The sequence below is a fragment of the Heptranchias perlo genome, chromosome 20, assembly GCF_035084215.1.
Source record: "Heptranchias perlo isolate sHepPer1 chromosome 20, sHepPer1.hap1, whole genome shotgun sequence".
NCBI lineage: Eukaryota > Metazoa > Chordata > Chondrichthyes > Hexanchiformes > Hexanchidae > Heptranchias > Heptranchias perlo.
The window spans coordinates 52662712-52689857 of NC_090344.1; the positions used below are offsets into that span (position 1 = coordinate 52662712).

Here is a 27146-nt window from a genome sequence, read left to right on the forward strand (position 1 = left end):
GGTCAGGGGTCAGGTGCTGTAATCTGGACATCCCTGTGAGAGACTGACTTTCCCATAGCTTTGCTGGACTCCTAGAAGGAGATGTCTAAATCAGACTTAGACACAGAGTGTATGACCCAGCAAAGGAAGGAAACCAGTTAAAACCCAGCCCAGACTTCACACGATCACTGAAACCACGATGTCATAAGAACATAAGAAATAGGAGCAGGAGTAGGCCATACGGCCCCTCGAGCCTGCTCCGCCATTCAATCAGATCATGGCTGATCTTCAACCTCAACTCCACTTTCCCATCTGATCCCCATCTTCCTGATTCCCCTAGAGTCCAAAAATCTATCTATCTCAGCACTGAATACACTCAACGACTCAGCATCCACAGCCCTCTGGGGTAGAGAATTCCAGATTCACAACCCTCTGAGTGAAGAAATTCCTCCTCATCTCAGTCCTAAATGGCCGACCCCTTATCCTGAGACTATGACCCCTAGTTCCAGACTCTCCAGCCAGGGGGAAACAATCTCTCAGCATCTACCCTGTCAAGCCCTCTCAGAATTTTATATGTTTCAATGAGATCACTTCTCATTGTTCTAAACTCCAGAGAGTATAGACCCATTCTACTCAACCTCTCCTCACAGGACAACCCTCTCATCCCAGGAATTAATTTATTGAACCTTTGTTGCACTGCCTCTAAGGCAAGTATATCCTTCCTTAGGTATGGAGACCAAAACTGTACGCAGTACTCCAGGTGAGGTGTCACCAAAGCCCTGTACAATTGTAGTAAGACTTCCTTACTCTTGTACTCCAATCCCCTTGCAATAAAGGCCTACATGCCATTTGCTTTCCTAATTGCTTGCTGTACCTGCATGCTAACTTTTTGTGTTTCTTGTACGAGGACACCCAAATCCCTCTGAACACCAACATTTAATAGTTTCTCATCATTTAAAAAATATTCTGTTTTTCTATTCTTCCTACCAAAGTGAATAATCTCACATTTCCCCACATTATACTCCATCTGCCACCTTCTTGCCCACTCACTTAACCTGTCTATATCCCTTTGCAGACTCTTTGTGCCCTCCTCACAGTTTACTTTCCCACCTAGCTTTGTATCGTCAGTAAACTTGGTTCCATTACACTCTGTCCCTTCATCTAAGTCATTAATATAGATTGTAAATAGCTGAGGCCCAAGCACCGATCCTTGCAGCACCCCACTAGTTACAGCCTGCCAACCTGAGAATGACCCGTTTATCCCTATTCTCTGCTTTCTGTCCATTAACCAATCCTCTATTCATGCTAATATGTTACCCCCAACCCCATGAGCCCTTGTCTTGTGTAACAACCTTTTATGTGGCACCTTATCGAATGCCTTTTGAAAATACAAATGTCATGTAAGACAACAGTTGTTTGAAACTCTTACTCTGCCTCATCCAGGTGTTCGGACTCAGCAGTCCTGTCCTCATGTCCACTGGCGCTGTGTCCAATGTAGCAGCGGTCAGTCAGGTTCCGGAGCACCAAGTTATAAATGACATGCTCGTGGGGTTTCTGCAGGAGATGCTCGAATAACCTCAGTGTGGCCATACTGATCTACAAGAAGCCAAAACACACACAGCTCACTCACACTGCAGCAACACACAGTGAACACCTTTTACTCCTAATATATTGAAAGCTAACAGGTTGCGTTTTTGTGGAGCTGGAGTGTCAGCCTAGGTTATAAGTTCAACCTCTGAGACAAGACCCAAACCCACATCCGAGCCCAGCTCAGACACTGCATTTAGTAACTGTTGCTTCAACAGAAGCTTTAAGTTGAGCGGCTGACAAACCTTTTAGCAAAACCTAATGATTGCAAGAGACTAAACCCCTCTCGGCCGCCCTGTAACCTCACCGGGCCGCCCTGTAACCTCACCGGGCCGCCCTGTAACCTCACCGGGCCGCCCTGTAACCTCACCGGGCCGATCTCACCGCGCTGCCGTGACCTCACCTCATCAGACAGATGGTTGCAGTGTTCTATCAGCTGGGAACGCAGCAGGTGACAGGCTGTGTCCATGGGCACCTCCGCCTCTCTCTGATCTCCCAGCAAGAAGAAAACAAGTTGATCCAGCAACCGAGGGGAGGTGATTTGATGCACAACCAGCATAAGCAGCGAGGTGGAGGAGAGGATTCCGATCTCAGACCTGCGAAGGACAGATAATGCCTGCAGTCGTCAATCAGAGGCAGCAACACCAGGTCTGCAACAGTGCTCTGATCAGAGGCGCATCTTATATCAAAAAGGCACATGTCAAGCTCAACTAACTTTTCACGACAACATTCGTCACATGGAGCAGAAATACACTTAACAAGCGCAGGATCTGTAGCCAGTGATGTAGATTAAATGTAGACCCCAAATGACAGAAGGTGTGACTGGAACTGGCAGAAGGTCAGCTTGTTGAGTCGGACAGAGTGCAGAGATGGTTTGGGGGTGGGCAGAGGGAGAGTTCTCAGGGTAACACCGAGGACACAATGTCAGGAAGCTCCTCCAACTGCACGTGATCCATACAAACCTGACCTACTGCATGTGATCCATATAAACCTGACCTCCTGCACGTGATCCACATAAACCTGACCTACTGCACGTGATCCATATAAACCTGACCTACTGCACGTGATCCATATAAACCTGACCTACTGCACGTGATCCACATAAACCTGACCTACTGCACGTGATCCACATAAACCTGACCTCCTGCACGTGATCCACATAAACCTGACCTACTGCACGTGATCCACATAAACCTGACCTACTGCACGTGATCCACATAAACCTGACCTACTGCACGTGATCCACATAAACCTGACCTACTGCACGTGATCCACATAAACCTGACCTCCTGCACGTGATCCACATAAACCTGACCTACTGCACGTGATCCACATAAACCTGACCTACTGCACGTGATCCACATAAACCTGACCTACTGCACGTGATCCACATAAACCTGACCGACTGCACGTGATCCACATAAACCTGACCTACTGCACGTGATCCACATAAACCTGACCTACTGCACGTGATCCACATAAACCTGACCTACTGCACGTGATCCATATAAACCTGACCTACTGCACGTGATCCATATAAACCTGACCTACTGCACGTGATCCATATAAACCTGACCTACTGCACGTGATCCATATAAACCTGACCTACTGCACGTGATCCACATAAACCTGACCTACTGCACGTGATCCACATAAACCTGACCTACTGCATGTGATCCATATAAACCTGACCTACTGCATGTGATCCACATAAACCTGACCTACTACACGTGATCCACATAAACCTGACCTACTGCACGTGATCCACATAAACCTGACCTACTGCATGTGATCCATATAAACCTGACCTACTGCATGTGATCCACATAAACCTGACCTACTGCATGTGATCCACATAAACCTGACCTACTGCACGTGATCCACATAAACCTGACCGACTGCACGTGATCCACATAAACCTGACCGACTGCACGTGATCCACATAAACCTGACCTACTGCACGTGATCCACATAAACCTGACCTACTGCACGTGATCCACATAAACCTGACCTACTGCATGTGATCCATATAAACCTGACCTACTGCATGTGATCCACATAAACCTGACCTACTGCACGTGATCCACATAAACCTGACCTACTGCACGTGATCCATATAAACCTGACCTACTGCACGTGATCCATATAAACCTGACCTACTGCACGTGATCCATATAAACCTGACCTACTGCACGTGATCCACATAAACCTGACCTACTGCACGTGATCCACATAAACCTGACCTACTGCACGTGATCCACATAAACCTGACCGACTGCATGTGATCCATATAAACCTGACCTACAACACGTGATCCACATAAACCTGACCTACTGCACGTGATCCACATAAACCTGACCTACTGCACGTGATCCACATAAACCTGACCTCCTGCACGTGATCCACATAAACCTGACCTACTGCACGTGATCCATATAAACCTGACCTACTGCACGTGATCCACATAAACCTGACCTACTGCACGTGATCCACATAAACCTGACCTACTGCACGTGATCCACATAAACCTGACCTCCTGCACGTGATCCACATAAACCTGACCTCCTGCACGTGATCCACATAAACCTGACCTACTGCATGTGATCCACATAAACCTGACCTACTGCATGTGATCCACATAAACCTGACCGACTGCACGTGATCCACATAAACCTGACCTACTGCATGTGATCCACATAAACCTGACCTACTGCACGTGATCCACATAAACCTGACCGACTGCACGTGATCCACATAAACCTGACCTACTGCACGTGATCCACATAAACCTGACCTACTGCACGTGATCCACATAAACCTGACCTACTGCATGTGATCCATATAAACCTGACCTACTGCACGTGATCCATATAAACCTGACCTACTGCACGTGATCCATATAAACCTGACCTACTGCATGTGATCCATATAAACCTGACCTACTGCACGTGATCCATATAAACCTGACCTACTGCACGTGATCCGTATAAACCTGACCTCCGACTGCACGTGATCCATACAAACCTGACCTACTGCACGTGATCCATATAAACCTGACCTACTGCACGTGATCCATATAAACCTGACCCACTGCACGTGATCCACATAAACCTGACCTACTGCACGTGATCCGTATAAACCTGACCTACTGCACGTGATCCACATAAACCTGACCGACTGCACGTGATCCACATAAACCTGACCTACTGCACGTGATCCATATAAACCTGACCTACTGCACGTGATCCATATAAACCTGACCTACTGCACGTGATCCATATAAACCTGACCTACTGCACGTGATCCGTATAAACCTGACCTACTGCACGTGATCCACATAAACCTGACCTACTGCACGTGATCCACATAAACCTGACCTACTGCACGTGATCCACATAAACCTGACCTACTGCACGTGATCCGTATAAACCTGACCTACTGCACGTGATCCGTATAAACCTGACCTACTGCACGTGATCCACATAAACCTGACCTACTGCACGTGATCCACGTAAACCTGACCTCCGACTGCACGTGATCCACATAAACCTGACCTCCTGCACGTGATCCACATAAACTTGACCTCCGACTGCTCGTCAAAGTCATGGCAGGTAAATTGGTTAATTGTTGTATTTCTCCCGTTTGTCATGAGAAGTTACTGAAGGAGAGAGCATTAATTACTTACACCTGTAATAGCTGTGGCTCCAAGATCCTGAGGAAGAATCGCTCCCTGATCTCCTGGGCCACAGCAGCAGCAGTTACCTGGGTGATGAAGAGGAAATGGAAGTGTTACTCACTGGCCCCTGGAAATGTCGGCAGAGCCAGGCAGTAAGTACAACACAAAGCAAGCCTGCTCGTCAGGTGGCCCCCACCAATAAACCGGTTGGTGACAGTCAGCTCACAGCCGGTATTCAATGCATCACCGAACTGAGACTTGCGTTTACCTCAAAAGGCGAGACCAGATAATGTGGTGTCCCCGAGCTCATCCTCTGCTTTAATCGTCGGGGGTGACAATCTCGGGATGGCATCTAAATGGGTGCAACCGTCACCAGGCAAAACCTGGTAAGATCACCACCTTTTTAAGAATCTCCAGAACCTCCAAGATCAAACAGTAGCTAAAATCCAGTAACTGGGTATTCTGTGGCGAGTGACTCACCTCCTGACTCCCCAAAGCCTTTCCACCATCTACAAGGCACAAGTCAGGAGTGTGATGGAATACTCTCCACTTGCCTGGATGAGTGCAGCTCCAACAACACAAGAAGCTCAACACCATCCAGCACAAAGCAGCCCGCTTGATTGGCACCCCATCCACCACCCGAAACATTCACTCCCTTCACCACCAGCGCACCGTGGCTGCAGTGTGTACCATCCACAGGATGCACTGCAGCAACTCGCCAAGGCTTTTTCGACAGCACCTCCCAAACCCGCGACCTCTACCACCTACAAGGACAAGAGCAGCAGGCACATGGGAACAACACCACCTGCACGTTCCCCTCCAAGTCACACGCCATCCCGACTTGGAAATATATTGCCATTCCTTCATCGTCTCTGGGTCAAAATCCTGGAACTCCCTTCCTAACAGCACTGTGGGAGAACCTTCACCACACGGACTGCAGCGGTTCAAGAAGGCGGCTCACCACCACCTTCTCAAGGGCAATTAGGGATGGGCAATAAATGCTGGCCTCGCCAGCGACGCCCACATCCCATGAACGAATAATAAAAAAAGAGTAACTATAATGTACCAGGGATGAGGGACTTCAGTTATGTGGGGAGACTGGTGAAGCTGGGATTGTTCTCCTTCGAGAAGGTTAAGAGGAGATTTGATAGAGGTGCCCAAAATCATAAACGGTTTTGACAGAGTAAATAAGAAGAAACTGTTTCCAGTGGCAGAAGGGTCGGTAACCAGACACAAATTTAAGGTGATCGACAAAAGAGCCAGAGGCAACACCACGAGGAAACATTTGTTTTTTTACACAGTGAGTTGTTATGATCTGGAATGCGCTGCCTGAAAGGGCGGTGGAAGCAGATTCAATCGTAACTTTCAAAAGGGAATTGGATAAATACTTGAAAAAGGAAATATATACAGGGCTATGGGGAAAGAGCAGGGAGTGGGACTTCCAAAGAGCTGGTACAGACACGATGGGCCGAATGGTCTCCTCCTGTGCTGTACCCACTGCGATACTACGATAAGCTAAAACACTCCACTCCTACACTTGGCGCAGCAACGTACCTTATGAGCTTCTTTCACCAGCTGATCACAATAGTCCAGCCACGATAAGAAAGCTACCACAGCTCCCTTTCCTGGAAATGACTCTGCATCTTCCATGTGACTGGCAGCATAGTGCGACCTGGGGGTGCAGGGAAAACCAGGCCACAGCATCAGTTAGTATGCGGCAGTATCCACTCAACAGCAGGTTGGTACATGAAATATTTTAACTTGTCAATGGGATTTGTTCTCGTCACACATTCACTGCAACTCTCCTCCTTTAAAAAGCTCCTTAAAACCTACCTCTTTTCCCAAGCTTTTGGTCACCTGTCCTAATACCTCCTTACGTGGCTCGGTGTCATTCCCATTGGCGGAAGGGTCAAGAACCAGAGGACACAGATTTGCAGGTGATTGGCAAAAGAACCAAAGACGACATGAGGAAAAACTTTCTCACACAGTGAGTGGTTGGGATCTGGAATGCACTGCCCGAGGGGGAGGGGGGGGTGGAGGCAGATTCAAAAGGGAATTGGATAAGTACATGAAGGGAAAAATTTTGCAGGGCTACGGGGATAGGGCGGGGGAGTGAGTCCAGCTGGATTGCTCTTGCGAAGAGCCGGCACGGACTCGATGGGCTGAATGACCTCCCATGCTATAACCTTTCTATGTGTCAATTTTTTTGTCTGATTACACTCCTGTAAAGCGTCTTGGGATGTTTTACTACATCAAAGGTGCTATATAAAAGTGCAAGTTGTTGTTGAACTTCATAAGTAATTCACTGTGCGAAGTGCTTTGAGACATTTCGATAATGTGATAAGGAGCTAAACAAATGTAAGTATTTCTGTTTTTTCCCTTTCTTGAACTGAAATAGTTTTACGTACCGCCAGTTAACTCTTCCCAGTAACTCAACTTCTCCAGGGTGAATGGAGTCCGGTATCAGCTTGTAGAGATCAGACAGTCTGTCGGTCAGTGTGCGACACAATGCTGTGCTTTCAACCATGTACCTTGCTGCTCCCTCCTCTGGTAACATGACCAGCAGAAGCAAGCCTTCGCAGGCCTTCAATGCAAATCGATTTTTCTAAATACAGAGAATATAATTATTACGAAAATCTATGTTTGAAATCTTACATCTGCAAGCACTTCCCATCAGTTTTTTCCATTTTAAATCCCTCTCCCACATTTAGAATGGAAACTGCTTATGTAAACTTGTCCCGCTGACATTACTCCTCCTCACCACAGGAGGCACTGCAGCACCAACACTGGCAGGGGAGGAGGTGTCACGACAGTGTGACAAGTTTACATAGGCAGCTTCCATTATAAACGTGGACACAGAAATTTATAATGGAAATGTAACAAGCACAGAAAGCACGGGCTGCAATTTGCAGGAAAGTTGCACCATAGTAACGGTGCATCTACGGCACACGCCATTACCATTTGCAGGAAATTCTGGCAAGAGTGACTCAGGCCATCACTTACGCCATGCCAAAATTTCCTGATAGTTTTGTGCTGCCCGGCCCTTTCACTGGAACAGTAGAACAGCTAATTATCATAGCCCCGCCCCCATTAAAATGTAAACAATTTTACAACACCAAGTTATAGTCCAGCAATTTTATTTTAAATTCACAAGCTTTCGGAGGCTTCCTCCTTCGTCAGGTGAACGATGTTTCACATCGTTCACCTGACGAAGGAGGAAGCCTCCGAAAGCTTGTGAATTTAAAATAAAATTGCTGGACTATAACTTGGTGTTGTAAAATTGTTTACAATTGTCAACCCCAGTCCATCACCGGCATCTCCACCCCATTAAAATGACCACTGAGGTCAAGTCTGCTGAATCGAAGCCACTTAGATCGTTGCAGAATGGCGCTGGTGGGGCGAGTATACAGGAATCAGAGCTGGAACCCCGTTTAAAAGAGGCAACATCGCTTCTGGGCATTAGAATACAGTTGCTATCTCCAGTCTTAGAGTACTGTGCACAGTTCAGGACTGGTTAGACCACACTTGGGGTACTGTGCACTGTTCAGGACTGGTTAGACCACACTTGGAGCACTGTGCACAGTTCTGGTCTCCATATTATAAAAAGGATATAGAGACACTGGAGAAGGTGCAAAAAAGATTCACAAGGATACCACCAGAACTGAGAGGTTACACCTATCAGGAAAGGCTGAGCAGGCTGGGGCTCTTTTCTCTAGAAATGAGAAGGCTGAAGGGTGACCTGATAGAGGTCTTTAAAATTATGAAGGGGTTCGATAGGATAGATGTAGAGAAAATGTTTCCACTTGTGGGGGAGACCAAAACTAGGGGCCATAAATATAAGATAGTCACTAATAAATCCAATAGGGAATTCAGGAGAAACTTCTTTACCCAGAGAGTGGTGAGAATGTGGAACTCGCTCCCACAAGGAGTAGCTGAGGCGACTAACATAGATGCATTTAAGGGGAAGCTGGATAAACACATGAGGGAGAAAGGAATAGAAGGATATGCGGATAGGGTAAGATGAAGTAGGGAGGGAAGAGGCTTGTGTGGAGCATAAACACCAGCACATACCAGTTGGGCCGAATGGCCTGTTTCTGTGCTGTAAATTCTATGTAATTCTATGATCAGATTTATCAAAGCAGAGCCCACAGTTTTGAAGGTTTGATGTGATGTCAATGCGAATGTTATGAATATTTATTTCTCTCACTGCTAAATATTGTAGTTGCAAAAAGTAGGGCAATCCTTGAAACCCTGTGAAACTGCCTCTTGGGGTGGCTGTTTACGGCATTGCTTGTGAAATCGCTTTCTGGTGTGAATCTTGGGTACAGTATAGCTTGAGATCCACTGCTCACAGCCATAGCCTCGTGACACAGGGTGTGAGAGTTACAGAACAAGTGTTTGTTCTTGTGGCAATATTTATTCAATATTTCTCCCTGATTATATCTTTTAGTAATTTGCCGCCAGATATAAATAAACGTCGACTAGAATTCTTCAACGATTTATTAATGATTTGGTCCGAGTTAGTCAGCAGAGATTAAATGCAACTTTTATAAATGTTTCAAGCAGCTCTATTTTGAAACAAACAATATGCTGGGATGACAGATTAATTATAACTATAATTGACAGTACACTCGCATAGTGATTAATTTTACAACCTAAAGGTTGACATTCCGGCAGAAATCAACAATGGAAATGAATTGTTGACTTGCCATCCCCCGCTCTGCTCCCTGCCGTGTATTCCAATTAGCTTTCCAGCGTGAATTCACCACTGGAGGATCGATCGGTTTAACGCTTGGCGTTCGTGGCCAATATTGGAATCGCAGTTCAGTCCGGGCCTATGACTTTAAAATGGAGATAGAATGATGGCTGCAGGCCCTGGTCTGATTATCAGCCTTGATCTCACTGAATGGCAGAACAGGCTTGAGGGGCTGAATGGCCTCCTCCTGTTCCTATGTTCTAACCCCACTTCACCTGCACGCTACAGATCCTCTGTTACTATTTAAATATTCAGAAATGAGAATGTTTAATCGGTGTGAACTGTTGAAAGAAATTGTATTCTTTTGATTAATGTAGGAAAAAAATCTTTGGGGAGCGTCATACATTGTCAACATTTCAAACTTACTTTAGTGAGGCCCCCGAGTATTTGCTTCATTTGAAAAAGGCAAAGAAAAAAATTCAGCAGGTTGTCAATTGTTTTGCAGCTTTTCTGTTCCATATGTTAAAGCAGGAGAAAGTTACCTGACTTGCAGTCAGAGTCAGTAAGGCATGGACCAGGTTCTTCTCCAGTTTACCACCTCCCTCCTCAGGACTCAGGCATGCAGAGCTAATCCCTGGGGTTAAACTACATGTTGGCATTTCTCTACAGGCAGCCTCCTGTCGCTGAACTTCCGGCTTCTCCGAGGAACAAGACAGCGATCTTCTCCATTCAGCAGAATTCGTTTTCTGAAAACACAGAGCCCATTTAGGAAGGTTTTGCCAGGCTTCAGTTCAAAAGGAAACAGCATACACTGGTACAAACTGCTTCCTCATTCGAAGGAGAGGCAGAGGCAGGGGCTCCAATACAGCCAGGCTGAAAACACCCGAATCAAGTCACCCTGACAAATGTCATGCTTTCCCTCCCTTAAATGACCAACACTCTCAATCCACCTGAGTGATCACTGCAAGGGTTTAAAGTCTATTCTTTCAGACCCATAAACCTAACAGAAAAGCTCGAGGCTTCCAACAGGAGGCTCTGATTGTTGAATCGAAGCCTCACCTGTCACTGCAGCCCAGCCAGCCTCACTCAGTGAGAAGGTATTGGTTAGGGGGACACATCTTCTCCTTTCAGTGGTGACATGTTCTGGGTTTGAGGGGAGGGGAGCGGAATTGCTGACACTACCAAAGTATCTGAAGAGGAAATGAACAGATTGGTGATTCTAACAGTGAGGACAGAGTGAGGCCCAGAGGAGCGAGCAGATATCAATGTTATGTGCTGGTCCAAAGAAAGAGCTGGACAGCAGGTCCAGCTGGATGGGCTGCTGGCCTCTCCTTGTTCCTGACTGCTTGTCCTTCTAACCTCTGTACCGCAGTATACCTACTCAGTGGGCAAATAGCATCTAACCTCACAAAATTCACAAAGAACCTTTTAACCACAATGGGGCGGTAGGACGGGAGCGAGAGGAGCCAATTCCTCCACAGGATGATTTTGCCCACCCCACAAGTAACAGGAGGAAACTGCAGATGGATTTGAATGATTTGATGCCCCTTAATGCCGCACGATCCCGTGTGAAAGGGAGCACACTTGTGGACTGAAAGCCAAGTGGCTTTGTGCTAAGTCTTCAGTCAGGCTCACTGCTCAACTAACAACACAACCCACATCCAGTGTTGCTAGCCCCAGCGAACTGGAACACACCAAACCTGTGAGCCAATTGCCTTAAAAGAATGCTCTCCTGGTATTTCTATCAGGTACCCTTGAAGTGCCAGAATAGATGGCAAATGTTAAATTCTGTATCAGAAATCGAGCTTCTCTGTACGCAAACATTGAGAGCAGCAAAATATCTCATCAACCTGGTCACAACTGGTAAGGTTTTAGATCCAGACATACAGCGACAGGGCACTGCAGCAGAGGATGCATTGGTGTGTGGAACTGTACCTACCTCTATGAAGAAGTTCACCAGGTAGGGATCCTGGTTGAGTTTAGCACAGACTGTGGTAAGAAACTGCACTTCCTCCTTTTCCGTTTCCGATCCCAGGCTCTCGCCACACAGACGAATTAACTTCTATTGGTACAAGAGAGAAAACAGATCTACGTCAGCCTCGTGAGGGGGAACCTGTGTTGCACAAGGGTAGTCAAGTATCCTCCATTTAAAACGGCACTGAAATTATTATTAAATAGAATCAATACAAGGCCGACACAACATAAACGGGGAACTATAGAACACCATGGAAGTATATAACGCACCATCCCACCGGGGAGTGGGGGAGGTGTGGGCTGGGAGGAATCTCCTATTGATCTACATCTGGGGGGGCCCCGAACCCCTGGGGTCTCCCCACCTTTCTCTGCCACATTCACGGGTCACGGAAAACCTCTCCTCTTAGCCAGATTATCTGTGCTTTCCTTCCCCTCTGCTGTGACCATTTACACCTCCTCTAGACCCATCCTTTATTTCTTTACTTATCCCAAAATCACCCCCTTTTACCTTGCACCATCGTCCCTTGTGTTATTAATCACTCCTGCCCTCCACCCTATCACAGACCTTCCCCTTTTTTCTTTCCTTCCCCCTTTCTCTGGCTCTGTACCTGCTTAAAAACTGTTAAATCTCTAAAATCTCCCAGTACTGACGAAGGGTCATCGACCTGAAATGTTAACTCTGTTTCTCTCTCCACCGTTGCTGCTGAGTGTTTCCAGCATTTTCAGGTTTTTAATTCAGATTTCCAGAATCCACAATATTTTGCTTTTGCATTAGAAGCATGCTTCTCTCCCTGATCACTGACTGCATCATCGCACCATGTGGTATTCTCAGCCTGACAGAGCTAAGGTTCTGGGCCGAGTTAGCTGATCACAAGTGGTCTAAATAACAAGAGAGAGAGCAAAGAGCAGGATTCCTGCTTCATATTGCAGGTCCTGGGCCCCCCACAGTCAAATAGCTTGCTTGCACTCACTGTCGAAGTTCACACATGAACAATGACCAACAGGGCAAGCCACCAGATAGCTGCACAAGTCAAAGCCTTCAGGGAAGGAGGCAGGAAAAGCAGAGAAAGTATCCGACAAATTACTGTCTGAAGTAGTTAGTAACCAAGGTGACAGGACTGCTCGGCAGCAGGGTACCTACCTGTACAGGCCGGTGCACGTTGATGTGAGGTAGCAATGGCTGCTGAATCTGCCCTAAGAGCTTGGTGATGAGGAGCAGCACCTGCTGCTTCATGCCAGGGGGATACTGCACATATAAACAAAAGAATTCACCGTCAGAGCTCAGCTTGGCAGTAACAATGGCTTACTCTCCTCCTCCCTGTGTCCTGTGACAGTAACAAGATATGGGAAGAATGTGGCACTTGAGGAAGTCTCACCCTTTCATCTGCCATGGAGCCTGACCCCGTTCCACAGGCGGGGGTTTGAATTCACGGCTGACCCGCTGCTTAACATGTTCACATGGAGTTCCACTGTGCGCTGTGTGAACACATTCTCCATCAATCTCACCTTGGGAATGACCAGGTCAAAATAGCCCATTAAAAGAACTTTATACAACTGCGTTAAGCAAAACTGAAACCCCTCGGTTTGCAGTGTGCTCGTTTATTTCAAACCAAAAGCACTCACCCTGAGAAACAAAGACTTGCATTTATATAGCGCCTTTCAGAACCTCAGAACGTCACAAAATGCTTTACAGCCACTGAAGTACTTTTGAAGTGTAGTCACTGTTGTAATGTGGGAAATGCAGCAGCCAATTTGCACACAGCAAGATCCCACAAACAGCAATGTGATAATGACCAGATAATCTGTTTTAGTGATGTTGCTTGAGGGATAAATATTGGCCAGGACACTGGGGAGAACTCCCCTGCTCTTCTTTGAATAGTGCCATGGGATCTTTTACATCCACCCAAGAGGGCAGACGGGGCCTCGGTTTAACATCTCATCCAAAAGATGGCACCTCTGCAGCGCTCCCTCAGTACTGACTCTCCGACAGTGCGGCGCTCCCCCAGTACTGACCCTCCGACAGTGCGGCGCTCCACCAGTACTGACCCTCCGACAGTGCGGCGCTCCCCCAGTACTGACCCTCCGACAGTGCGGCGCTCCCTCAGTACTGACCCTCCGACAGTGCGGCGCTCCCCCAGTACTGACCCTCCGACAGTGCGGCGCTCCCCCAGTACTGACCCTCCGACAGTGCGGCGCTCCCCCAGTACTGACCCTCCGACAGTGCGGCGCTCCCCCAGTACTGACCCTCCGACAGTGCGGCGCTCCCCCAGTACTGACCCTCCGACAGTGCGGCGCTCCCCCAGTACTGACCCTCCGACAGTGCGGCGCTCCCCCAGTACTGACCCTCCGACAGTGCGGCGCTCCCCCAGTACTGACCCTCCGACAGTGCGGCGCTCCCTCAGTACTGACCCTCCGACAGTGCGGCGCTCCCTCAGTACTGACCCTCCGACAGTGCGGCGCTCCCTCAGTACTGACCCTCCGACAGTGCGGCGCTCCCTCAGTACTGACCCTCCGACAGTGCGGCGCTCCCTCAGTACTGACCCTCCGACAGTGCGGCGCTCCCTCAGTACTGACCCTCCGACAGTGCAGCACTCCCTCAGTACTGACCCTCCGACAGTGCAGCACTCCCTCAGTACTGACCCTCCGACAGTGCAGCACTCCCTCAGTACTGACCCTCCGACAGTGCAGCACTCCCTCAGTACTGTACAGAAGTGTCAGCCTGGATTTTGAGCTCAAGACTCTGGAGTGGGACTTCTAACTCAGAGGTGAGAGTGCTCCCACTGAGCCACGGCTGAGGGATACAAAAAATACGCCAAAAGGTTGTAGTTTAAATCCTGAGCCCCGACTCCAGCTCCAAGCAGAGTGTGAGGAAGCGACATTCCCCTCTGTTCCAGTGTGAGGTCGGGCTCTGTCGATTTAAAGTACAGCCACTTTCCACTGATACCACAGCTGCAGGATAAACACGTCTTCAGACTCAGAGGTACACTTCCAGTTTTTGTTCTCGGCCTTCCTTACCCCAGCCTTGCCCAGTGTACAGAGTGTCTCCGGTATCTTGTGCTGTAATAGATACTCCATACACGGCCCCGTCTCTCCCGTTTCACTCTGCTTCTCCTCGTAAACAAGAATGTCCAGCATTTGCCTCAGGCGCCATGGGATGTCTGTCTGTTTCACTGGCAGGGTTTCATCTGGAATGCAACATCTTTAAACATCACAATGGCCAAACAAGATTTCCAGCAGGTCGAGATCCTGGCAGAGTCCAGGGTAGTCCCCCCGCCTGCCCCATTTATCTCACAGCATTAGAATCGATCAGCGATCACCCACTCAATCCCAATTCCAAAGGTTGATAAGAACTTCCAGTCACCTCCAGCCAACATGTTCAAGATGTCTGACTGCAACATGGCATTGGTACACAGTCCAGATTGGCACAGCCAATAAACACACTGAGACCAATGGCATACAAGGCTGATCCATACCCACAGCAGTCAGTCACTGCATCAGGATATCTGTAAATCAGGGCAAGGCTCCGAAACAAGAATCCATTTCTCTGCAGGTTGGGCCTTTAGCCATTAATGTAAGAGCAATGTCAGGAACCCAACTGCTTTCACAACTGTGCAATGAGCAAGTCGAATATAAATTCCTTCTCTCTCATTCTCCCTCTCCTGGAAGGAAGGTAGAATTAGAATTTAAGAGCATACCAACCGTTCCTCTAGGACCCTAACTCTCCCTTCGAAGCCCATCCCTCCAGTACCCTAACTCTCCCATCGAAGCCCATCCCTCCAGTCCCCTAACTCTCCCATCGAAGCCCATCCCTCCAGTCCCCTAACTCTCCCATCGAAGCCCATCCCTCCAGTACCCTAACTCTCCCATCGAAGCCCATCCCTCCAGTCCCCTAACTCTCCCATCGAAGCCCATCCCTCCAGTACCCTAACTCTCCCATCGAAGCCCATCCCTCCAGTCCCCTAACTCTCCCATCGAAGCCCATCCCTCCAGTCCCCTAACTCTCCCATCGAAGCCCATCCCTCCAGTACCCTAACTCTCCCATCGAAGCCCATCCCTCCAGTCCCCTAACTCTCCCATCGAAGCCCATCCCTCCAGTCCCCTAACTCTCCCATCGAAGCCCATCCCTCCAGTACCCTAACTCTCCCTTCGAAGCCCATCCCTCCAGTCCCCTAACTCTCCCATCGAAGCCCATCCCTCCAGTACCCTAACTCTCCCATCGAAGCCCATCCCTCCAGTCCCCTAACTCTCCCATCGAAGCCCATCCCTCCAGTACCCTAACTCTCCCATCGAAGCCCATCCCTCTAGGACCCTAACTCTCCCTTCGAAGCCCATCCCTCCAGTACCCTAACTCTCCCATCGAAGCCCATCCCTCCAGTACCCTAACTCTCCCATCGAAGCCCATCCCTCCAGTCCCCTAACTCTCCCATCGAAGCCCATCCCTCCAGTACCCTAACTCTCCCATCGAAGCCCATCCCTCTAGGACCCTAACTCTCCCTTCGAAGCCCATCCCTCCAGTACCCTAACTCTCCCATCGAAGCCCATCCCTCCAGTCCCCTAACTCTCCCATCGAAGCCCATCCCTCCAGTACCCTAACTCTCCCATCGAAGCCCATCCCTCCAGTACCCTAACTCTCCCATCGAAGCCCATCCCTCCAGTACCCTAACTCTCCCATCGAAACCCATCCCTCTAGTACCCTAACTCTCCCATCGAAGCCCATCCCTCTAGTACCCTAACTCTCCCATCGAAGCCCATCCCTCCAGTCCCCTAACTCTCCCATCGAAGCCCATCCCTCCAGTCCCCTAACTCTCCCATCGAAGCCCATCCCTCTAGTACCCTAACTCTCCCATAGAAAGCAATCTGATTGAATTTTTTGAGGAGGTGACTAAAGTAGTGGACAGGGGCATGTCAATGGATGTTATTTATATGGACTTCCAGAAGGCATTTGATAAGGTCCCACATAAGAGACTGTTAGCTAAGATAGAAGCCCATGGAATCGAGGGAAATGTACCGACTTGGTTAGGAAATTGGCTGAGCGAAAGGCGACGGAGAGTAGGGATAATGGGTAAGTATTCACATTGGCAGGATGTGACTAGTGGAGTCCCGCAGGGATCTGTCTTGGGGCCTCAATTATTCACAATATTTATTAACGACTTAGATGAAGGCATAGAAAGTCTCATATCTAAGTTTGCCGATGACACAAAGATTGGTGGCATTGTAAGCAGTGTAGATGAAAACATAAAATTACAAAGGGATATTGATAGATTAGATGAATGGGCAAAACTGTGGCAGATGGAATTCAATGCAGACAAATGTGAGGTCATCCACTTTGGATCAAAAAAGGAAAGAACAGGGTACTTTCTAAATGGTAAAAAGTTAAAAACAGTGGATGTCCAAAGGGACTTAGGGGTTCAGGTACATAGATCATTGAAGTGTCATGAACAGGTACAGAAAATAATCAATAAGGCTAATGGAATGCTGGCCTTTATATCTAGAGGACTGGAGTACAAGGGGGCAGAAGTTATGCTGCAGCTATACAAAACCCTGGTTAGACCGCACCTGGTGTACTGTGAGCAGTTCTGGGCACCGCACCTTCGGAAGGACATATTGGCCTTGGAGGGAGTGCAGCGTAGGTTTACTAGAATGTTAACCGGACTTCAAGGGTTAAGTTACGAGGAGAGATTACACAAATTGGGGTTGTATTCTCTGGAGTTTGGAAGGTTAAGGGGTGATCTGATCGAAGTTTATAAGATATTAAGGGGAACGGATAGGGTGGATAGAGAGAAACTATTTCCGCTGGTTGGGGATTTTAGGAGTAGGGGGCACAGTCTAAAAATTAGAGCCAGACCTTTCAGGAGTGAGATTAGAAAACATTTCTACACACAAAGGGTGGTAGAAGTTTGGAACTCTCTTCCGCAAACGGCAATTGATACTAGCTCAATTGCTAAATTTAAATCTGAGATAGATAGCTTTTTGCCAACCAAAGGTATTAAGGGATATGGGCCAAAGGCAGGTATATGGAGTTAGATCACAGATCAGCCATGATCTTATCAAATGGCAGAGCAGGCACGAGGGGCTGAATGGCCTACTCCTGTTCCTATCCCTCCAGTACCCTAACTCTCCCATTGAAAGCAATCTCTCTCGTACTCTAGCTCTCCAATCAAAGCCCAGTTGTAAATAATCTGCTGGAATTTAAAGTGTTACATTGCTTTGTATAACTAGAACATGCTGTACCTGTGGTCACGATGTAGTAGTTGGTGATTCCTTTCCAGTGGCCTATGAAGGACTCCAGCAGCTGAATGGGCATTTCCTCCTTTCACAAAAGAGAAAGAAAACCTTTTGTCACAACTGGAATTATTTTAGGAAATAGCAAAATATTACTGAACAACTCATTGTCTGAAAAAACAGCTCAAACATTTCACAAGGTGAAACGGAGACTGAGCAGGAAAAATGTGGGCTGGAGCAGGGCAGGAGACACTGAACACCTGGTCAAAGAGACTCGTTTATCAGAGGCTTTTGAAGGCAGGGATGGAAGACAGCTGAAGAGAGTGGGGGTGCAGTGATTGAAAGATCAGCTTCCCCACCACCCCAGGGAGATTACTCCAGGGAATCGCCAATCTTTATCCAAGATAGTTAGTAACAAGAGCTGTCGACACTTTTCCATTTTGAGTCAGACTCCCTGATGTGGGCACTAGGGGTTACCAACAGCTCAGCTGTTAAAGGCAGTGGAAACACAGACCTCACTGATGAAGAATATCCCTGTTTGGATGGCAGTCTGCACCGAGTGAGCTGATCCAAACCGTGAGGGGTGCTATAAACCAGCCAGGGTCCTGCGTCTGCTGTGCAGAGATCCCTGCTGAAGGGATGGCAGGGTGAGGGCACGAGAGTTCCCCTCCCTCTGACAAACACCCATCTGACAGTCGATCTGTGCCCAGAGCCTGTGTCCACAACCCCACCACCACCATCACCAAGAGCACCTGCTTCCCCCACCCCAGACAGCACAGTGTCTCCCCCCCTCCACCCCAGACAGCACAGTGTCTCCCCCCCTCCACCCCAGACAGCACAGTGTCTCCCCCCCTCCACCCCAGACAGCACAGTGTCTCCCCCCCTCCACCCCAGACAGCACAGTGTCTCCCCCCCTCCACCCCAGACAGCACAGTGTCTCCCCCCCTCCACCCCAGACAGCACAGTGTCTCCCCCCCTCCACCCCAGACAGCACAGTGTCTCCCCCCCTCCACCCCAGACAGCACAGTGTCTCCCCCCCTCCACCCCAGACAGCACAGTGTCTCCCCCCCTCCACCCCAGACAGCACAGTGTCTCCCCCCCTCCACCCCAGACAGCACAGGGTCTCCCCCCCTCCACCCCAGACAGCACAGTGTCTCCCCCCCTCCACCCCAGACAGCACAGTGTCTCCCCCCCCTCCACCCCAGACAACAGTGTCTCCCCCCCTCCACCCCAGACAGCACAGTGTCTCCCCCCTCCACCCCAGACAGCACAGTGTCTCCCCCCCTCCACCCCAGACAGCACAGTGTCTCCCCCCCTCCACCCCAGACAGACAGCAGTGTGACCCCCTCCCCAGACAGCCGGCACTGTGATCCCCTCCCCCAGTCAGCAGCACCCCTCCCCAAGACAGACAGCACTGTGTCCTCCCCCACCAAGACAGACAGCAGTGTGTCCCCTCCCCCAGACAGACAGCAGTGTGTCCCCTCCCCCAGACAGACAGCAGTGTGTCCCCTCCCCCAGACAGACAGCAGTGTGTCCCCTCCCCCAGACAGACAGCAGTGTGTCCCCTCCCCCAGACAGACAGCAGTGTGTCCCCTCCCCCAGACAGACAGCAGTGTGTCCCCTCCCCCAGACAGACAGCAGTGTGTCCCCTCCCCCAGACAGACAGCAGTGTGTCCCCTCCCCCAGACAGACAGCAGTGTGTCCCCTCCCCCAGACAGACAGCAGTGTGTCCCCTCCCCCAGACAGACAGCAGTGTGTCCCCTCCCCCAGACAGACAGCAGTGTGTCCCCTCCCCCAGACAGACAGCAGTGTGTCCCCTCCCCCAGACAGACAGCAGTGTGTCCCCTCCCCCAGACAGACAGCAGTGTGTCCCCTCCCCCAGACAGACAGCAGTGTCCCCTCCCCCAGACAGCAGTGTCCCCTCCCCCAGACAGACAGCAGTGTGTCCCCTCCCCCAGACAGACAGCAGTGTCCCCTCCCCCAGACAGACAGCAGTGAGTCCTCCCCCACCAGACAGACAGCAGTGTGTCCCCTCCCCCAGACAGCAGTGTGTCCCCTTCCCCAGACAGCAGTGTGTCCCCTCCCCCAGACAGCAGTATGTCCCCTCCCCCAGACAGCAGTATGTCCCCTCCCCCAGACAGACAGCAGTGTGTCCCCTCCCCCAGACAGACAGCAGTGTGTCCCCTCCCCCAGACAGACAGCAGTGTGTCCCCTCCCCCAGACAGACAGCAGTGTGTCCCCTCCCCCAGACAGACAGCAGTGTGTCCCCTCCCCCAGACAGCAGTGTGTCCCCTCCCCCAGACAGACAGCAGTGTCCCCTCCCCCAGACAGACAGCAGTGTGCCCCCTCCCCCAGACAGACAGCAGTGTGCCCCCTCCCCCAGACAGACAGCAGTGTGCCCCCTCCCCCAGACAGACAGCAGTGTGCCCTCTCCCTCAGACAGACAGCAGTGTGCCCCCTCCCCCAGACAGACAGCAGTGTGTCCCCTCCCCCAGACAGACAGCAGTGTGTCCCCTCCCCCAGACAGACAGCAGTGTGTCCCCTCCCCCAGACAGACGGCAGTGTGTCCCCTCCCCCAGACAGACGGCAGTGTGTCCCCTCCCCCAGACAGACGGCAGTGTGTCCCCTCCCCCAGACAGACGGCAGTGTGTCCCCTCCCCCAGACAGACGGCAGTGTGCCCCCTCCCCCAGACAGATGGCAGTGTGCCCCCTCCCCCAGACAGACAGCAGTGTGTCCCCTCCCCCAGACAGACAGCAGTGAGTCCCCTCCCCCAGACAGACAGCAGTGAGTCCCCTCCCCCAGACAGACAGCAGTGAGTCCCCTCCCCCTAGAATGGCAGGAGGATGGGAACCTGAGCAGGGAGACAGAGGAGGGGGAAACAAGGATAGAAACAAAAGACAGAAAGGGAAGCAGCAATAGTGGAAGGCAGAGAAAACAAGGGCGAAAAACAAATAGGGCCATAGTGCAAAATAAAACCAAGATGACTAACAATCTTAAAAAGACAAGTCTCAAGGCATTGTGTCTAAATGCGCGGAGCATTCACAATAAGCTAGATGAATTAACAGCGCAGATAGATATTAACGGTTATGATATAGTTGCGATTACGGAGACATGGCTGCAGGGTGAACAAGGATGGGAACTGAACATCCGGGGTATTCAATATTTAGGAAGCACAGGCAAAAAGGGAAAGGAGGTGGGGTAGCGTTGTTAGTAAAGGAGGAAATCAATGCAATAGTGAGGAAGGATATTGGCTCGGAAAATCACAATGTGGAATCTGTATGGGTGGAGCTAAGAAACACCAAGGGGCAGAAAACGTTGGTGGGGGTTGTCTATAGGCCCCCAAACAGTAGTGGAGATGTAGGGGAGGGCATTAAACAGGAAATTAGAGACGCATGCAAGAAGGGTACAACTATAATCATGGGTGACTTTAATATACATATAGATTGGTCAAACCAAATTAGCAATAATACTGTGGGGGAGGAATTCCTGGAGTGTGTATGTCATGGTTTTCTGGACCAATACGTTGAGGAACCAACTAGAGAACAGGCGATTCTAGACTGGGTATTGTGCAATGAGAAAGGATTAATTAACAATCTTGTTGTGCGGGTCCCTTAGGGAAGAGCGACCATAACATGACAGAATTCCTCATTAAGATGGAGAGTGAAGTAGTTGAATCTGAAACTAGGGTCCTGAATCTAAATAAAGGAAACTACGAAAGTATGAGGTGTGAGTTGGCGATGACAGATTGGGGAATTTTACTAAAAGGGATGATGGTGGATAGGCAATGGCTAATATTTAAAGAACGTGTGCAGGAATTACAACAATTATTCATTCCTGTCTGGCGCAAAAATAAAACAGGAAAGGTGGCTCAACCGTGGCTTACAAAAGAAATTAGGGATATTATTAGATCCAAAGAGGAGGCATATAAAATTGCCAGAAAAAGCAGCAAGCCTGAGGATTGGGAGCAGTTCAGAATTTAGCAAAGGAGGACAAAGAGATTGATTAAGAGGAGAAAAATAGAGTATGAGAGTAAACGAGCAGGGAACATAAGAACTGACTGTAAAAGCTTCTATAAATATGTCAAGAGATAAAGATTAGTGAAGACAAATGTAGGTCCCTTACAGTCAGAAATGGGGGAAATTATAATGGGGAACAAAGAAATGGCAGAATAATGAAACACATACTTTGGTTCTGTCCTCACAAAGGAGGACACAAATAACCTCCCAGAAATGTTAGGGAACCAAGGGTCTGGTGAGAGGGAGGAACTGAAGGAAATCAGTATTAGTAAAAAAAAAAGTGCTTGGGAAATTAATGGGGCTAAAGGCTGACAAATCCCCAGGGCCTGATAATCCACATCCCAGAGTACTAAAGGAAGTGGCCCTGGAAATAGTGGATGCATTGGTGATCATCTTCCAAAATTCTATAGACTCTGGAACAGTTCCTACAGATTGGAGGGTGGCAAATGTAACCCCACTATTTAAAAAGAGAGAAAAAACAGGGAATTACAGACCAGTTAGCCTAACATCAGTAGTGGGGAAAATGCTAGAGTCTATTATAAAGGATGTGATAACAGAACACTTGGAAGGCATTAATGGGATTGGACAAAGTCAGCATGGGTTTATGAAAGGGAAATCATGCTTAACAAATCTACTGGAGTTTTTTGAGGAAGTAACTTATTGGTTGACAGACAGGAAACAGAGAGTAGGAATAAACGGGTCTTTTTCCGGGTGGCAGGCAGTGACTAGTGGGGTACCGCAGGGATCAGTGCTTGGGCCCCAGCTATTCACAATATAGATCAATGATTTGGATGAGGGAACTAAATGTAACATTTCTAAGTTTGCAGACGACACAAAGCTGGGGTGGAGTGTGAGCTGTGAGGAGGATGCAAAGAGGCTCCAATGTGATTTAGACAAGTTGGGTGAGTGGGCAAGAACATGGCAGATGCAGTATAACGTGGATAAATGTGAGGTTATCCACTTTGGTTGTAAAAACAGAAAGGCAGATTATTATCTGAGTGGTGATAGATTGGGAAAAGGGGAGGTGCAACGAGACCTGGGTGTCCTTGTACACCAGTCGCTGGAAGCGAGCATTCAGGTGCAGCAAGCAGTTAGGAAGGCGAATGGTATGTTGGCCTTCATTGCAAGAGGATTTGAGTACAGGAGCAGGGATATCTTACTGCAGTTGTACAGGGCCTTGGTGAGACCACATCTGGAGTATTGTGTGCAGTTTTGGTCTCCTTATCTGAGGAAGGATGTCCTTGCCATGGAGGGAGTGCAACAAAGGTTTACCAGACTGATTCCTGGGATGGCGGGACTGACATATGAGGAGAGATTGGGTTGACTAGGCCTATATTCACTAGAGTTTAGAAGAATGAGAGGTGATCTCATCGAAACATATAAAATTCTAACAGGACTAGACAGACTAGATGCAGGGAGGATGTTCCCGATGGCTGGGGAGTCCAGAACCAGGGGTCACAGTCTCAGGATACGGGGTATGACATTTAGAACCGAGATGAGGAGAAATTTCTTCACTCAGAGGGTGGTAAACCTGTGGAATTCTCTACCACAGAAGGCAGTGGAGGCCAAGTCATTAGATGTATTCAAGAAGGAGCTTGATATATTTCTTAATGCTAAAGGGATCAAGGGATATGGGGAAAAAGCGGGAACAGGGTACTGAGTTAGACGATCAGCCATTATCATTTTGAATGGCGGAGCAGGCCCGAAGGACACTGTGTTCTCCCCCCCCCCAAGAGAGACAGCACTGTGTTCCCCCCCACCCCGACATACACTGTGTTTCTCCCCCCCTACCACCGTGTCTTCCACCCCCCGACCGACAGCACCGTGTCTCTCTCCCCCCGCCCACCAGACCGACAGCACCGTGTCTCTCCCCCCCCCCCCCCCCGACCGACAGCACCGTGTCTCTCCCCCCCCCCCCCCCCCGACCGACAGCACCGTGTCTCTCCCCCCCCCCCCCCCCCGACAGCACCGTGTCTCTCCCCCCCCCCCCCCCCGACAGCACCGTGTCTCTCCCCCCCCCCCCCCGACAGCACCGTGTCTCTCCCCCCCCCCCCCGACAGCACCGTGTCTCTCCCCCCCCCCCCCGACAGCACCGTGTCTCTCCCCCCCCCCCCCGACAGCACCGTGTCTCTCCCCCCCCCCCCCGACAGCACCGTGTCTCTCCCCCCCCCCCCCCGACAGCACCGTGTCTCTCCCCCCCCCCCCCGACAGCACCGTGTCTCTCCCCCCCCCCCCCCCGACAGCACCGTGTCTCTCCCCCCCCCCCCGACAGCACCGTGTCTCTCCCCCCCCCCCCCGACAGCACCGTGTCTCTCCCCCCCCCCCCCCCGACAGCACCGTGTCTCTCCCCCCCCCCCCCCCGACAGCACCGTGTCTCTCCCCCCCCCCCCCCCCGACAGCACCGTGTCTCTCCCCCCCCCCCCCGACCGACAGCACCGTGTCTCTCCCCCCCCCCCCCCCCCGACCGACAGCACCGTGTCTCTCCCCCCCCCCCCCCCCCCGACAGCACCGTGTCTCTCCCCCCCCCCCCCCCCCGACAGACAGCACCGTGTCTCTCCCCCCCCCCCCCCCCGACCGACAGCACCGTGTCTCTCCCCCCCCCCCCCCCCCGACCGACAGCACCGTGTCTCTCCCCCCCCCCCCCGACCGACAGCACCGTGTCTCTCCCCCCCCCCCCCCCCCGACAGCACCGTGTCTCTCCCCCCCCCCCCCCCCCGACAGCACCGTGTCTCTCCCCCCCCCCCGCCCCCGACAGCACCGTGTCTCTCCCCCCCCCCCCCCCCCCGACAGCACCGTGTCTCTCCCCCCCCCCCCCGACAGCACCGTGTCTCTCCCCCCCCCCCCCCGACAGCACCGTGTCTCTCCCCCCCCCCCCCCGACAGCACCGTGTCTCTCCCCCCCCCCCCCCCCGACAGCACCGTGTCTCTCCCCCCCCCCCCCCCGACAGCACCGTGTCTCTCCCCCCCCCCCCCCCCGACAGCACCGTGTCTCTCCCCCCCCCCCCCCCCCGACAGACAGCACCGTGTCTCTCCCCCCCCCCCCCCCGACCGACAGCACCGTGTCTCTCCCCCCCCCCCCCCCCCGACCGACAGCACCGTGTCTCTCCCCCCCCCCCCCCCCCGACAGCACCGTGTCTCTCCCCCCCCCCCCCCCCCGACAGCACCGTGTCTCTCCCCCCCCCCCCCCCCGACAGCACCGTGTCTCTCCCCCCCCCCCCCCCCCGACAGCACCGTGTCTCTCCCCCCCCCCCCCCCCCGACAGACAGCACCGTGTCTCTCCCCCCCCCCCCCCCCCCCCCCAGACAGCACCGTGTCTCTCCCCCCCCCCCCAGACAGCACCGTGTCTCTCCCCCCCCCCCCAGACAGCACCGTGTCTCTCCCCCCCCCCCCCCCCGACAGACAGCACCGTGTCTCTCCCCCCCCCCCCCCCCCGACAGACAGCACCGTGTCCCCCCCCCCCCCGACAGACAGCACCGTGTCTCCCCCCCCCCCCGACAGACAGCACCGTGTCTCCCCCCCCCCCGACAGACAGCACCGTGTCTCCCCCCCCCCCCGACAGACAGCACCGTGTCTCCCCCCCCCCCCCGACAGACAGCACCGTGTCTCCCCCCCCCCGACAGACAGCACCGTGTCTCCCCCCCCCCCCCCCCCGACAGACAGCACCGTGTCTCCCCCCCCCCCCGACAGACAGCACCGTGTCTCCCCCCCCCCCCGACAGACAGCACCGTGTCCCCCCCCCCCCCCCCCCCGACAGACAGCACCGTGTCTCCCCCCCCCCCCCCCGACAGACAGCACCGTGTCTCCCCCCCCCCCGACAGACAGCACCGTGTCTCCCCCCCCCCCCCGACAGACAGCACCGTGTCTCCCCCCCCCCCGACAGACAGCACCGTGTCTCCCCCCCCCCCGACAGACAGCACCGTGTCTCCCCCCCCCCCCCCGACAGACAGCACCGTGTCTCCCCCCCCCGACAGACAGCACCGTGTCTCCCCCCCCCCCGACAGACAGCACCGTGTCTCCCCCCCCCCCCCCCCGACAGACAGCACCGTGTCTCCCCCCCCCCCCGACAGACAGCACCGTGTCTCCCCCCCCCCCCGAAGTCGCGGTGACTCCAGCAGCGCAGCAGACTCGAGGCTCGGTGCCCGCATCCCGGCTTCTCCTTCACAGCCGCCGGGCCCCGGTTCCCGGCCCTTTTCTCCCCCGCGGCCGCTCGCAGGCCCGGCCCGGCCCGGTCCCCGGGACCGCTCTCACCGTCTCCACCGCCCGCTGCAGCAGGGCCGTCAGTTTGCTGAACATGTCGGGGCGGCGCTGCTCCCCCGCGCCCGGGCCCGGGCTCCGCCGGCCGGGCCGCTCACTGCCGGCTGTGGGGAAGCGGCGAACAGAGACCGCGGGGAGCGCCCGATCCGCCCGCGTCCTCAGGAACCAGAGAACCGGGGCCGCCCGACCTCTGAACCCTGAACCCCCGACCCCCAGCGGTCACCGGGGCAACCGGGAGGCGGAGAGAGAGGGAGAGGGATAGAGGGAGATAGTGAGGGGATAGAGGGAGGAATAGAGGGATAGAGGGAGATAGTGAGGGGATAGAGGGATAGAGGGAGATAGTGAGGGGATAGAGGGAGGAATAGAGGGATAGAGGGAGATAGTGAGGGGATAGAGGGAGGAATAGAGGGATAGAGGGAGATAGTGAGGGGATAGAGGGATAGAGGGAGATAGTGAGGGGATAGAGGGAGGAATAGAGGGATAGAGGGAGATAGTGAGGGGATAGAGGGATAGAGGGAGATAGTGAGGGGATAGAGGGAGGAATAGAGGGATAGAGGGAGATAGTGAGGGGATAGAGGGATAGAGGGAGATAGTGAGGGGATAGAGGAATAGAGGGAGGGATAGAGGGATAGAGGGAGATAGTGAGGGATAGAGGGAGATAGTGAGGGATAGAGGGAGATAGTGAGGGATAGAGGGAGATAGTGAGGGATAGAGGGAGATAGTGAGGGATAGAGGGAGATAG

The 27146-nt window shown here is 51.8% G+C and overlaps 1 protein-coding gene across 3 annotated transcripts in view; it reads right to left on the reverse strand.

Annotated features, from left to right (window-relative positions):
• Positions 1–26609, reverse strand: part of LOC137335889 (FHF complex subunit HOOK interacting protein 2A-like) — a 44125-nt gene extending 17516 nt beyond the window's left edge. The window contains exons 1-11 of one of the 3 annotated variants that reach the window (XR_010966534.1): positions 26399–26609; positions 18144–18222; positions 14928–15097; positions 13054–13158; positions 11878–12000; positions 10481–10684; positions 7651–7847; positions 6797–6914; positions 5252–5328; positions 1970–2162; positions 1409–1575 (exon numbers count right to left, since the gene is read on the reverse strand). Coding sequence is in view for 2 of the 3 variants with exons in the window: in XM_068001396.1 (XP_067857497.1) it covers positions 1409–1575; positions 1970–2162; positions 5252–5328; positions 6797–6914; positions 7651–7847; positions 10481–10684; positions 11878–12000; positions 13054–13158; positions 14928–15097; positions 18144–18222; positions 26399–26443 (1478 nt within the window). In the remaining variant the exon portion in view is untranslated. Of the gene's footprint in view, positions 1–1408; positions 1576–1969; positions 2163–5251; positions 5329–6796; positions 6915–7650; positions 7848–10480; positions 10685–11877; positions 12001–13053; positions 13159–13288; positions 13419–14927; positions 15098–18143; positions 18223–26398 lie in introns of those variants that run through there. The other 2 variants (XM_068001396.1, XM_068001395.1) reach the window with 2 other exon arrangements.
• Between the last annotated feature and the right edge of the window lie 537 nt (positions 26610–27146).